The sequence below is a fragment of the Ornithodoros turicata genome, chromosome 3, assembly GCF_037126465.1.
Source record: "Ornithodoros turicata isolate Travis chromosome 3, ASM3712646v1, whole genome shotgun sequence".
Classification (NCBI taxonomy): domain Eukaryota; kingdom Metazoa; phylum Arthropoda; class Arachnida; order Ixodida; family Argasidae; genus Ornithodoros; species Ornithodoros turicata.
Window position 1 is genome coordinate 4,665,816 of NC_088203.1, and position 12,219 is coordinate 4,678,034.

The following is a 12,219-nucleotide window of genomic DNA, read 5'->3' on the forward strand; positions in this document are numbered from 1 at the left end:
AACAGAAAACAGACAACACGACACGTTCTCAAGCGTTCTAAGAACGTGTCGTGTTGTCTGTTTTCTGTTCCGTGTCTCTGGTTTTATCGTCGTTTTACAATGTACCAGCCCGCCTGCACCCTTGCTCTTCTACCAGTGGCTCGTAGGTTGCGCGACCGGTAGTGAGCGGCACCTGGCGGGCGGCACTGATCGAATGCCATGCTGAGATGGCTGTCGTCTGCTGCTGCTTGGCTACCCTTGGCTACACCTGGCTACCCTTGCCGCTTCCGCCTTCCGCCGTGCTTCCGGCAATCGCGATGCTTCTTGGGATTGCACTCTGGCGCTCGGTCCGTTTTCTCCATAGAACTCTCATAATAACTAGAAACCAAGCCAGCGAAGAGGAACATCAAAACATGTGAGCCGCCATGATTGATACGGTAGGCCTAGCGTGTTACGAACGGTGGCACCTATGAGTTCCCTGCGCTGTTGCTTCACCTTGCAGCACAACGTTTAAACCGTACTATACTCGTTCCAAACACACACTTCGCACACGGCATGGCACGTGGAGCAGAGCGGAAGCGGAAGTGACTTGCATTGGATTGGATACCATTGCGCCGAATGTGCCTGGTCTTCACACGTGGAAAGGCTATGGCCGAATCCGGCCCAATCCAAAATATCGATCATGGCGCCTCCCGGACTTGGACATTGGGAGAGGGTCTTGCCTCGGTACAACTCCTTTGCTCTCCCCATCACTCTCTCTCTTCCAGCTTTTCTTCTAGCCTTTCTACTTATTAGTTCTCTGGTTTTCTCCGTGTGGGTTCGGGGCAAATCAGTGCTGCACTGAACGGGTGAACTCCTTTAATCGAGGCCGTTCAGTGCGCACCCGTGCAGTTTATAGAGGGCGCTATTTTTTCGAAAGGGTATGAGCACCGAAATCACACAAATGTGGTCGAGAAAAGTGTATAGACCCAAAAATATTCACCACGGAAATTTTTAAAGGCCTTTGATCTCATTGATACTTACGCAGATACTTAATACTTAATACTCTATGCAGAGTTCCCCAGGGATCCATTTTGTGGTGATCTACCGCATTTTTATCCCTCATACGCGGATGATACCAACATTTTATGTAATAGTAGTATAAAGTATAGCATCCCTGCCTGTTTATATCACAGGGCTTGTAATCCGAATTTCTAGTTCTCCCGACATATTTATTCTCGGGTCTTTCCATGCTTCTTTAAATTGCATTGTCAAACGGAATGGCCGTCAAAGTATTGTTTTCTATTGGAATTAGCTGCGTGTTAGCAAAAGCGCGGCTTAATTTCGTACTGCAAATGACTACTTTTAAGGGATCGTTTAGTTGTACCCAGAAGCTTGAGAACGAACATAATTACCGTTCTTCACAAACGGACGCCAGAACTGAGTAGTCAACTATCTATGCGGATAAAGAAGTGCTCGTAGCAAAAAGTTTGGGCAGACATGAACAAGAACCTACCTACTCGTCATCGATTGTATGTGTGTCCCGCTTCCCGGAGACCATGTGTCTACAGAAAGCCACCTGTGTTTTCGTTATACCCAAAGTATTTTTCCCCGTCCCGCCAGAGATATTAACCACTGGCAGTGGTCCTCAAGCTCGCCAATAAGGCATTTGTTGCTTTTTGCGGGAAATATGGTTTCGTCCACGATATCCGCAGTCCATCAAGCCCACGATATCCGCAGAAAAGTGGGGAAGCCCAACGGATGGCCAGAACTGGATTACAGAGGTACGCCCGGGCCTCTCGGAAGAAGTCCCGTAGAAATTTTAATGGGTAGGACGCTCCGAACAAAAGTTCTTTCTCTTCTTTCTTCGCGAAACACCGTCGAAAAGAGTTCGCCAGAAACAGCCGACCTACACGTACAGCCACAACCGCGCAGCCAGCACAGCAGAAGACTTGCAGCAAAACAACTTCGTCCGTTGGAACCCGGAGAATAAAAGCGTACGTAAAAGATATCGAGAAAGAGGCTGCTGTGATCATCTGTTCGCACCTGTTATCGCATCTACGCATGACTGACCGTAACACCAGGGAACACTGTAACAAGTATAAGGTTGGCAGAACAGGAATAAAGTTTGTCCTTCTGACCTGGTAGTTGGGCAGGTCGCCTGTTGTTGCACCATGTGTGTGTGCCTTGTCCATGTGGTATGTGCTCAGGCCTTGGTCAGGTTCAGACATATTTTCCTCTCTTCGTAGCATGAATAGCAGTGTTACTCCGTCTGGTGCAAGCAGGCTACAGTCTTAGAAATGAACTTCACCGCATAGCATGCTCCTAGCCAACCATAATCTCGAATGATATCGTTATCGTCCCCGATCGTCCCTCGTCGCCTTTTTTGTGAATATTATGAACAGCATAAGTGTCACAAAATAGGCTCCGCCCCACGTTTTCAACAAATCAGGCACGAGAACGTTGTCATTCGAGATTATGGTTGGCTAGGAGCGTGCTATGCGATGAAACTCTTTTTGAAGAGTGTACTCCTCGCGTGATGTAGGATGTATACAGGGAAGCTGATGTACGTACGTTAATACGGGTACTTCCTTGGGTTACAACAAAGTCATGCGAATCTCTTGAACCTCGCGTCGCCCTATTGTATTATGTTCAGTGTTTTCGTTACTCACCCTCTGCGGCTCAAGGAAATCATACCTCCTCCCCCAACCTACTATTGCAACTAATAGGAACAAGCCAAGGGCAGGGCTTAGACGTACCGGTAGGCACAAACAGGCGCATGGGCAGGCATCAGAAGGAACCGTGAAGAAGTATGCGTAGCACGCTGGACGCCAACCATTGCCACGAATGATAGGGTTATCGCTTCTGATTCGAAGAGAGAGGGTGGCGTACGCAATTTGGATATATGAAAAGTTCGGCGAAGTTCTGTATCCCGCAACTGCCGTCTCCAGCATCTTTCCAATCACGGTTACTGGTATTGAACGTATCACATTTTGAAACGACAGAAAAGCACGACACGACTCTCCGAAGCATCTACGGTGTTACGGAAGCCCTGCACTCTTAGAAATGAACTTCACCACATAGCACGCTCCTAGCCCAAGAACACACACGGTCCTCAGGATGTCCCCACAGTATCATCGTGTCCTCGTCCTTCGAGGTGTATACCCAGAACATCCTGAGGATAACACTCGGGGACTGTCCGTGAGGAGTCATTCAGGTACGTCCTGTGCCCGTCCCTGTGGGTAGATAGTGGGACGAGAAATATTACTTTTAGTTTACCAGCTCAGACTCCCTAAACACATATTTGTTTCTTTTTTCGGCCGATCCTTGGACCCGATTGACATTCTTTTGAAATAAAGGGTGGTCTAGCATAAAATTAGCTGCCTCCGAAAAGGATGACTGTCTATGATACATGGATCATTTCTCGTGGAAATGCCAGAAATGCGCGATTCTGTTATACTGCAAGGACCTACCTGCAAGGACTTGCAAGGACCTACCTGAATGTCTCAAACCAAAATGAGTAAGAAACATAGACTTTGCAGTGATGCAGACCTAATACGTCAATCAATTCCTCGCTTTCAGTAGTTTTTCTTCGCGTAATCGAAGGAAACATGGACAGCTCACCTTCTGTTTTGTGTCGCAGACGAGCATGGCTCTCGAATTTACGGAGGGTCACGTCATAAGCAATAAACAGTATCTGTTTCTGCTTCGGAATGGCGCGGCCGATAACAAGGTCGTCGGGGCTGTTCCGGGAAATAATTTTTCTTTCGCCTTTCAGAGTGAGTTTCTCAGACTTCTCTACGTGTCTTTTATATTTCTATCTGCTTTTTTTTAAAACGACTGCTAAGATGCGTGGAGTCAGTACGCGACTGTTTTCTGTGCAATAAAAAAAACCTTGATATGGGCTCTCTGACGAGTTGGGGGCTATTTTATAAGTGTGCATACTGAAAAAGGGATATGAATATAAAAAAAATGGTGCATCCTAGAAATGTTCTAGCACTGTTCTCAAGAGGTCCTCACGTAGGATCTGTGGATGATCTGAGGATACCATGGGGACGCTATATAGTGCCAAAATGACATGTTGAGGATGATTTGAGGATCAGATTCACCATCCTGGGGATGTCACCCCCGTCCATGCATGATGCTCTTAGGATATCCCTGGGATGACAGTGTGTTGTTGGGTACAACCATCATCCCGGAAAGACAACGTTCTCGCCCTACACTCTTAGAAATGAACTTCACCGCATAGCACGCTCCTAGCCAACCACCACCTTTAATGATATCGTTATCTGCCCCGATTTGCTGAAAACGGGAGGCGTACGCCTTTACTGTGACAATTATGAACAGCGTAAGTGTCACAAAATAGGCTCCGCCCCAAGTTTTCAACAAATCAGGGACGAGAACGTTGTCCTTCGGGATTATGATTGGCTAGGAGCGTGCTATGTGGTGAAACTCATTTTTAAGAGTGTAGATTTGTTGAAAGCGGGAGGCGGAGCCTATTTTGTGGCATTATGCACGGCACAGAATAGGTTCCGCCTCCCGTTTCCAACAAATCAGGGGCGAGAACGTTGTCATTCGGGATGATGATTGGCTAGGAGCGTGCTATGTGGTGAAGTTCATTTCTAAGAGTGTGCTATAAAGTAAAGCCAGCCTCGGAAAAATGCCAAATGCGAGGAAGACCGAATTACGAGGCATCTATACTCCAGCCGACACCCGCCTTGGTGCGCCAGTTGGTGGCGTGTGCACCAAGTGATCCTAAAGCTGAGGGATATGGTAAAGAGCGAGAACTCCATTAGCTTAGTGGCGGCAGGCTAAAAGCTGCCCATACACGCACTCTTCTGGGAGAGACGTTGTATACAGTGCGCCGACATTTCGGCGAACGTTAACCCAACTACGGACCAACCAGAGCGACGCGCATGGTCATGGTTGTGTCGCGATGTGAAACTGCCATTTACTCCCGACGAAACTTGGTGAGAGAGATTATGGGTGAGAGAGAGTGCGTGTAGAATACGTGAATTTATAATGCTCGCGGACAGTTCAGCGTTGTCTTCTCTCGCAGAATACAATGACCCAGACACGTGTTTTTATACATATCGTGCTGTACAAACCTTCAGTTCTCCACCAGTCCAAAGACAGAGGATCTGAGACACGGTGGCAAGAATGCTTCGTTACACTTAAACTGACTCCAAAAGCGCGGGTTACTCAGCACCGGAACCATGCAGCGTTGTCTCTCGTTGTCAGAGTCTTCCAAATGGTCCACGCAGGACAGCATGCAAAAGCGAATGAGGAAGTAATACTCCGCCGTCGACCAGTGCTCCTTGTAAACCTTTTCACCTCGTAGTTTCATCGTGCCCTTGAGTGTCTCATAAGTAACTCTCGACCCGTACGTCCAGGCGAATATTTCTTCTCCGTCAAACTCTGTAGATTCTTTAAGGTCAAGCGTGTCTCGTATGCTCTTCAAACACGAAAGTGTCTCATTCAGCTTCTGCATTCCTGTCGGCGACCATTGGATCTTTCTTGTGCCAAACGATCGTACCATCTCGTTCGCCATGAGGACTCCTATTGTGGCGTAGTTGATGTATGACGGTACGTCTGCATCTGTGTAATACATGGGCGGAAATTGGTAGACGGATGGCACCATAATCTTGCGAAGGACGTCGGTGAAACGGGCCACCCCGATACGGTCGTGCCATCCCGAAATCAAAGCGGCTTCGTTGCTCAGGATTTCGCTAGAGACGATGAGTTTCCTTACTTCAAAGTACATCTGCGTGTACGACCCATTAGGAAGCTGGAAATCGGAGTAGTCAGCTCCTGTAGGCTTTAGGTCTTCGGGATCGTAGGTGAAGAAATCGAGGTCTTGTAAGGAGGTGTTCATCATCTTCCGTGTACTTGGATCCATCCAGGAACTATGGTCCAGGAAGAAAGATTTGGTGCTACGGCCCATAATTTTGAGTAATGTTGCGTCACGGTGCAATCCGGCTATAGCAGACACAAGGTATCGCCAGTTGTAACCAAGAGCCTTCTCAGCGACACGCGCGCACGTGCGCCTCGCAGTAACTAATTTGGGGCCAGTATTTCGCATAAAGTATTCTATTGTAGTGTCCATCAGCAGGTGTAGGCTGACGTAAACGGTGCTTACATTCATCGGAGCGTTTCTGAGTGCCTCTTGGACTCTTTGCAGCATCTCATAACCAGTGACGAGGGCTGGGTCTCCGGAACGCACAGCGCGATTTGACGGCCCGATGCTGTTTACGAGTTGGAGCAAAACGTCTTCCGAAGGGCCTTGTAACAATTTATGAACGTCGGTGAAGTTTACCAATGTCGTTGCAGCTTCTACATCGGTGACCTCGTATACAAAGGTGTCTAACTGCAACACTTGGTTGACTTCCACTATCTGCAAGGACCTCGTAACCTCCTTTATGTACCTTTCAGCTAAGGGATTGTTCGGCCGGATCCTTCCTTTACTGGCAGACGCTATTTTATGTACGAGGGACTTTTCTCCTCGCACATGGAAGTAGACAGCAAAGTCCGCACGTAGGTACCCCAGGGAGAATGTAGAGTGGACGGCCAACGTCAGAGAAATCCGGGAAAGTTGTTCAACGAGAGACGAGAAATCTGTCGCCGAAAGGAGGGACGAAATATTGAGGAACTTGCTGCTCTCGTTTACAACATCCTGCAGCGACATGACGTGATCCTGCGTGATGGAAACGTAGCACGCGTTATAGAGGCCAACCAGGATGTGCCTCCCGAAGCGGTCGCCAGCACTGGGAACCTCGGACAGTACACCGTCGTGGATCTTCGCGTAGTACGCCGACTCGGTTTCGTCGACGAACGTCGCCGTTGCGCTCAGGTCCTTCCATCTGCTGCACACGTAGCCGTAGAAGTCCTTGCACGGGTCGACGTTCTTGTCGAGGAAGTTCGTGACACTTTCCAACAACTGTTCGCACTCGTCTGTCGTGCACTCTCCAGGTACGACGCTCTTGCGCCGCTTGCGGAAGTAGATCATCACGAAGACCATGGCGAGGACGGCGAACATGAAGATGCTGGCGAACCCCGTGATGCTGTACATCAATGACTTGTGCTTTATTTCGTAAAGCATACGTGTCCCAGCTGCGGTAATATGAAGGACGGTAAGATGTATGGTGAGCACACTTTGCGGCGTAGCAAGCTATCTTCCCATTTGTGCTTAATGCGGGGTGTCCGGTGAGAAAGTGTCATTAAATTTCTAAAAATAGGTTTAACTTCAGAAAATTATGAAATTACTTGGAATACACACGCATACTTTTGCCACAGATTCAGGCACACTCTTAAAAATGAACTTCACCGCATTGCACGCTCCTAGCCAACCATCACCTCGAATGATATCATTATCTGCCCTGATTTGTTGGAAACGGGAGGCGTACGCCTTTTTTGTGACACTTATGCTGTTCATAATTGTCACAGAAAAGGCGTACGCCTCCCGTTTCCAGCAAGTCAATGCAGAAAACGATATCATTCGAGATGATGGTTGGCTAGTTGCGTGCTATGCGGTGAAGTTCATTTTTAAGAGTGCAGTTTGCTTTCGCGTCACACATTAATTAGGCTAATTTTGCTAATTGAACTCGAAAATTAGCCAAACAAAGGTAACGTTTTTCTTGATGAATTCAGAAGCAAGCCGAAGTTCTGAAAAAGCATTGCTCCTGGCTCGGTCGGGATTCGGCCGCTCCTTCTCCGCAGCTATGTTTACGAGAGTTTTCTTTTCTTTTCTTTTTTTTTTTCTGGAATGGCACACACCAAAACCTTTCGTGCTACTCGGTACACTGACACTTTCTTCAGATGTCTTAATCTGATATTTATTTTTTTAGCCCTCTGTACTCCTTTAACCAGGAGGCTTAATCGCTTCATCGTCGTTACGGTCGTTACAAGCAAACGAGCGGCGGGAAATTCGATAATTTGAATTCCAACACCCTCAGGGTGGCACATTATTTCGTCATCGATAGCTGCCAATAGGGTTTAATCACACGTACGTCACCAGCGGGGAAGCGCCACACCCACCCCGGGAGGCGGAGCCTATTTTGTGCCGTACATAATGCCCACAAAATAGGCTCCGCCTCCAGTTTTCAAGAAATCAGGGGTGAGAACGTTGTCGTTGGCTAGGAGCGTGCTATCTGGTGAAGTTCATTTTGATGAGTGTAGAAAATGATGCATGTCTTCACTCAATGACAGCTACATTTTGGCTTATCTGGATGTCTATCGATAACCCAAGTTGTCCACGTCAGGATGGCACTATATACACTGACAGTTTCGTAGTCGTATAGGCATAGTGGTGAGGGAAAGAGGGAGGAGGGCGATCGCCCCTGAACCCTACACCACCGCTAGGTTACACCATAGGTTATACCACGCCAAGGATGAGGACGGTGCCCAGAAGAAGAACCGTCCATGTTTGAAATATCGGCGGCTCTCGTCCTGAAGCAATTCCATTCATTCCCTTTTTCCCCAACTCCTTTTTCCCAACTCCCTTCTCCAGTTACCCGCCTCGACAGAGAACCCGCACCTCCCAAACGAAAAGCTAGATCCGTCCCTGCACCCTTAAAAATGAGTTTCACCATATAGCAGGGAGGAGGAGGAGGAGGGAGGAGTGTCGTTGGGAGGAACCCGAGAGGTCTGCCTGCCTGATTAGGCGGCATGTTTCTCGGGAAGGGAAAGGTGGTGGAGAGGAGGAGAGGAAAGGGTGAAGTGGAAGACCGAGCGGAATCCGCTCGGGGGGAGGATAGCTGCGTCCATGGGCCGACTTCAGGGGAACCGTGCCGGCATACGCCTATTACACATCTGAGGGAAACCCAGGAAAAACCCCAGACGGCACAGCTGGCCCGCGGATTCGAACCGCGGACCTCCCAGTCTCCAAGCGCACGCGTTACCGCTGCGCCATCGGAGCTGGTACCATATAGCACGCTCCTAGCCAACCATAATCCCGAAGGACAACGTTCTCGTCCCTGATTTGTTGAAAACGTGGGGCGGAGCCTATTTTGTGACACTTACGCTGTTCATAATTGTCACAGAAAAGGCGTACGGCTTACGGCACAGAAAAGGCGTACGGCTTACGGCACAGAAAAGGCGTACGGTCAGCAAATCGGGGCAGACAACGATAGCATTAAAGATGGTGGTTGGCTAGGAGCGTGCTATGCGGTGAAGTTCATTTCTAAGGGTGTGCGTATACAGCGGCAGACCGTAGTAGTATAGGGAAACCACTTACCACTTGCAGCCCCACCTTGACGCACCTTGGGCTGCTTCTCACTTGCAGCAGAGGCCTTGGGTTTCTCGTCTTTCGCCTTTTGACTGCCTTCTGCTCCCTTCATGGTTCTGGAGGTGCTACGAGCGGTTTCTTCCGTGCCACTTTCTCTTTCCTGAGGCATGTCTTCAGTACTCATTCGTTTCCTCTTTCGTGACTTCCTGGAGCTGTCTTTCGTTCTTCCTACGTCATCAGTTTCCACGCGTTCGCTTCCGTGCTTCTTCGAGGCAGGCAATGCAGGCTTCCGCGTTGACAGCTTCGTGGTTGCTGCATGCTGATCATCGACGGTACTCGGCTCTTCCGTTTCCGTGGTTTCTTCAGCGTGTCCTAGGGATGTCTTGGACTTCTTCGCTGAGAGCTTCGTATCAGACTTGCCCTTCATGCTCCGATGCGAACGGCGACCACTAAGGGAATTCTGCTGCTGCACGCGCTGGAGACAGTTCTTCTTCTTCTTCCCATGGAGAATATCGCCATTAGCCACAACAGAGATTGACTAGGGCTATGAAGTTGGCTACCTTAGCTACCTATACACGACCTACTCTATACTAGAGACCTGGACAGCTGGCGATCCCCTATGGCAGAGACGGGTCACGGGTTAGTTACGTTAGTGACCGCTGCAAGCGCCACATAGCATTATTGGGGAGAGTGAATCACCCTTGCCACCCGCTATTATCTCTCGCATACTGCTTCGTCGTTGTCAACACAGCCTACCATAAAAGAGATAGGGTGCAGACTAACTGGTGCATGATGATGAAGGAACGAATAACCGAGAGATGTGCTTGTCTTCGTGTCCCGTGTCTCTCGGTTATTCGTTCCTTCATCATCACAGCCTACCATACATCGCCACGGTTTTGACAAGTCACGTGGTAACGAATAGTGCGAGCTAGCGCCAAATCCCATAGCCAAGCGACGATTGCCAGAACTACTACCCCGGTGCTGGGAGCATTGCGGATGTCCAGGTCTCTAGTATAGTAGTAGGTCATGTACCTATACTATGACATGACGATGACAATCTGAGCTGGATAATGTGTCCCAGTTGTCTCCAGCTGAGGCGCTGCTCTACTACTACGGTGCTTGCATTACGTGTTCTGTGCAAGAAATGACACGTTCGATATTTAAGTTATTTGCCGTCAATAATATTTGTTTAATTTGTCTTTGAATAGGTGTGGAATGTATATCTGATTATGTGTGTTTCGGATCATAGCCTCCATAGCTAGAGGTCAGTGCGGGTAAGCAAACTTGGACCCGCAACCACTCAGTACCCGCGCGTGTGTGACCCGCACCTGCATCCGCAAAAATTTAATCTGGCCGACCCGCACCCGCAGTGCTGTCTGTATACCATAGATTGAGAAGTTACCTGTCAAAAAGAACTCGTTACAAGTTAAGTTACCGTGTGAAAAATGTAACTAAGTTAATAACGAAGTTCTTCAGCCTGAAATATAACTCGCAGTTACTGAGTTACTTAATAAAAGAGCGAGTTACTTCCAAGTTACTTCGGACACAAAATAGCATTACGGAGGTGCAACACGCTTAGATCGTTTTCGTTTATGTCTGACAATATACCTCTCCCGGTTTGTAAACAAATGACGTCATAGTGTACGACAGCGCCACAAATTTGGTAGAATTGAACTACGCTCGAAGCTAGAGAACAAGGTCGCGCCTGAAAGCCACGGTCTTGAGGGGATTACGATATGGTCCCTTAAAGGAACTTGCTCCCCTGTGGGCGCACAATGGTTCAGCTTAATTTCAATCTCATTGATTGAATATCACGCTTTATGGCGAAAGATGCCATGAGGGAAATGGGGAGAAAGCAAGAAAATATCTGGACGTGAGTGAAAAGCGAGTCAAAAGTAACTTGGAACTTAACTTAAGTTACCCTGGCAAAGATACCTGAAAAAGGAACGAGTTCCTCTTAAAGTTACCATGGCGCAAAAGTACCGAGTTACGTTACAAGTTACCAAAAAAAGGAACTTAGTTACAGCAACGAGTTACCTCGAACTCTGCTGTATACCCGCATCGGGACCCGCAGGGGGAAGTGTTCCTCGTCCACTTTACCGCTGTTTCTATTTTAAAACAATGGAAGTTCTGAGTGTTGGCTAACGTGCCTCGGACGCCGAGGAGACTCGCAAACTTCAAAACCATAAATGGAATATATTTCGGAGGTACACCAGCACGCAAAATCTTCTGCTCTTCAAAAGAGCTAGAACAAAAGCCAGGTGGACAAGGAAACAAGCGAAGCGGTCCTCTTAGTTGGCAAAACTCTGTATCGTCTTTGTCCCGTAATATCCCATTCAAAGTGGTTTGGGAACACCAAGGCAAGCGTACTTGGTCAACACTTTGAGAGCGTTTCGGGTTCTTCGCATTATGGTGCAGACTTCCTTAAACACAAAAGCATTGCTGAGAAACAGAAAAGTAAAAATGAACGATGGTGATGACCATTCATATAATCAGCCGTTTTAGCATGGTGGAGCTTCTGCGATCCGTAATGTAAAGCGACCACACCTGGTCCAGGTATTGTCAGGTATTCTATGCTTGATTATATATGGGTATCTGCCGCCGGAGGGACTCCCAAGCACACTCGGAGACTGCGCGCCAGGAGCCACTGAAGCTTATATAGACTGAAGAAGGTGGGAGACCATTCAACCCAGGCAAGCTGCATATGCAAGTGACGCGCGAACCAAAGCTCGCTGCGACGCCGTGGCACTGGTCCACTTCATGCCTGCCACATGCCTGATCACCGCAATCCACCGGTGGAACTTGGCTTCCAAGCTCGCTATGTGCTTCACCCGTATTTAATAACTATCTGCAGTTCAATAGAAAAACGACATCTGTAAGTTGAGCAACTTCGCATGAAATCATCAAACGGCGACACCATATAGTAGCGGCAGGCCGCTTTCATCGGCGGCTGAAGCAGACGACACCGACTACGTAACGAAGGAGGGAAAGGAGGTGTTTGAGCTGTCCTCCTTTACTCTAGATGGCGTTGATATGAT

The 12,219-nt window shown here is 48.4% G+C and overlaps 1 protein-coding gene across 1 annotated transcript; it reads right to left on the reverse strand.

Moving 5' to 3' along the window:
* Nucleotides 1-5,019: 5,019 nt before the first annotated feature.
* LOC135389829 (uncharacterized) lies at nucleotides 5,020-11,907 on the reverse strand. The gene is made up of 3 exons (XM_064619864.1): nucleotides 10,214-11,907; nucleotides 9,191-9,750; nucleotides 5,020-7,068 (listed from the first exon to the last, which is right to left on the reverse strand). Exons 2-3 carry the CDS (start codon nucleotides 9,606-9,608, stop codon nucleotides 5,069-5,071), a joined length of 2,418 nt encoding a protein of 805 aa, XP_064475934.1. The 5' UTR covers nucleotides 9,609-9,750; nucleotides 10,214-11,907; the 3' UTR covers nucleotides 5,020-5,068.
* Nucleotides 11,908-12,219: the final 312 nt, after the last annotated feature.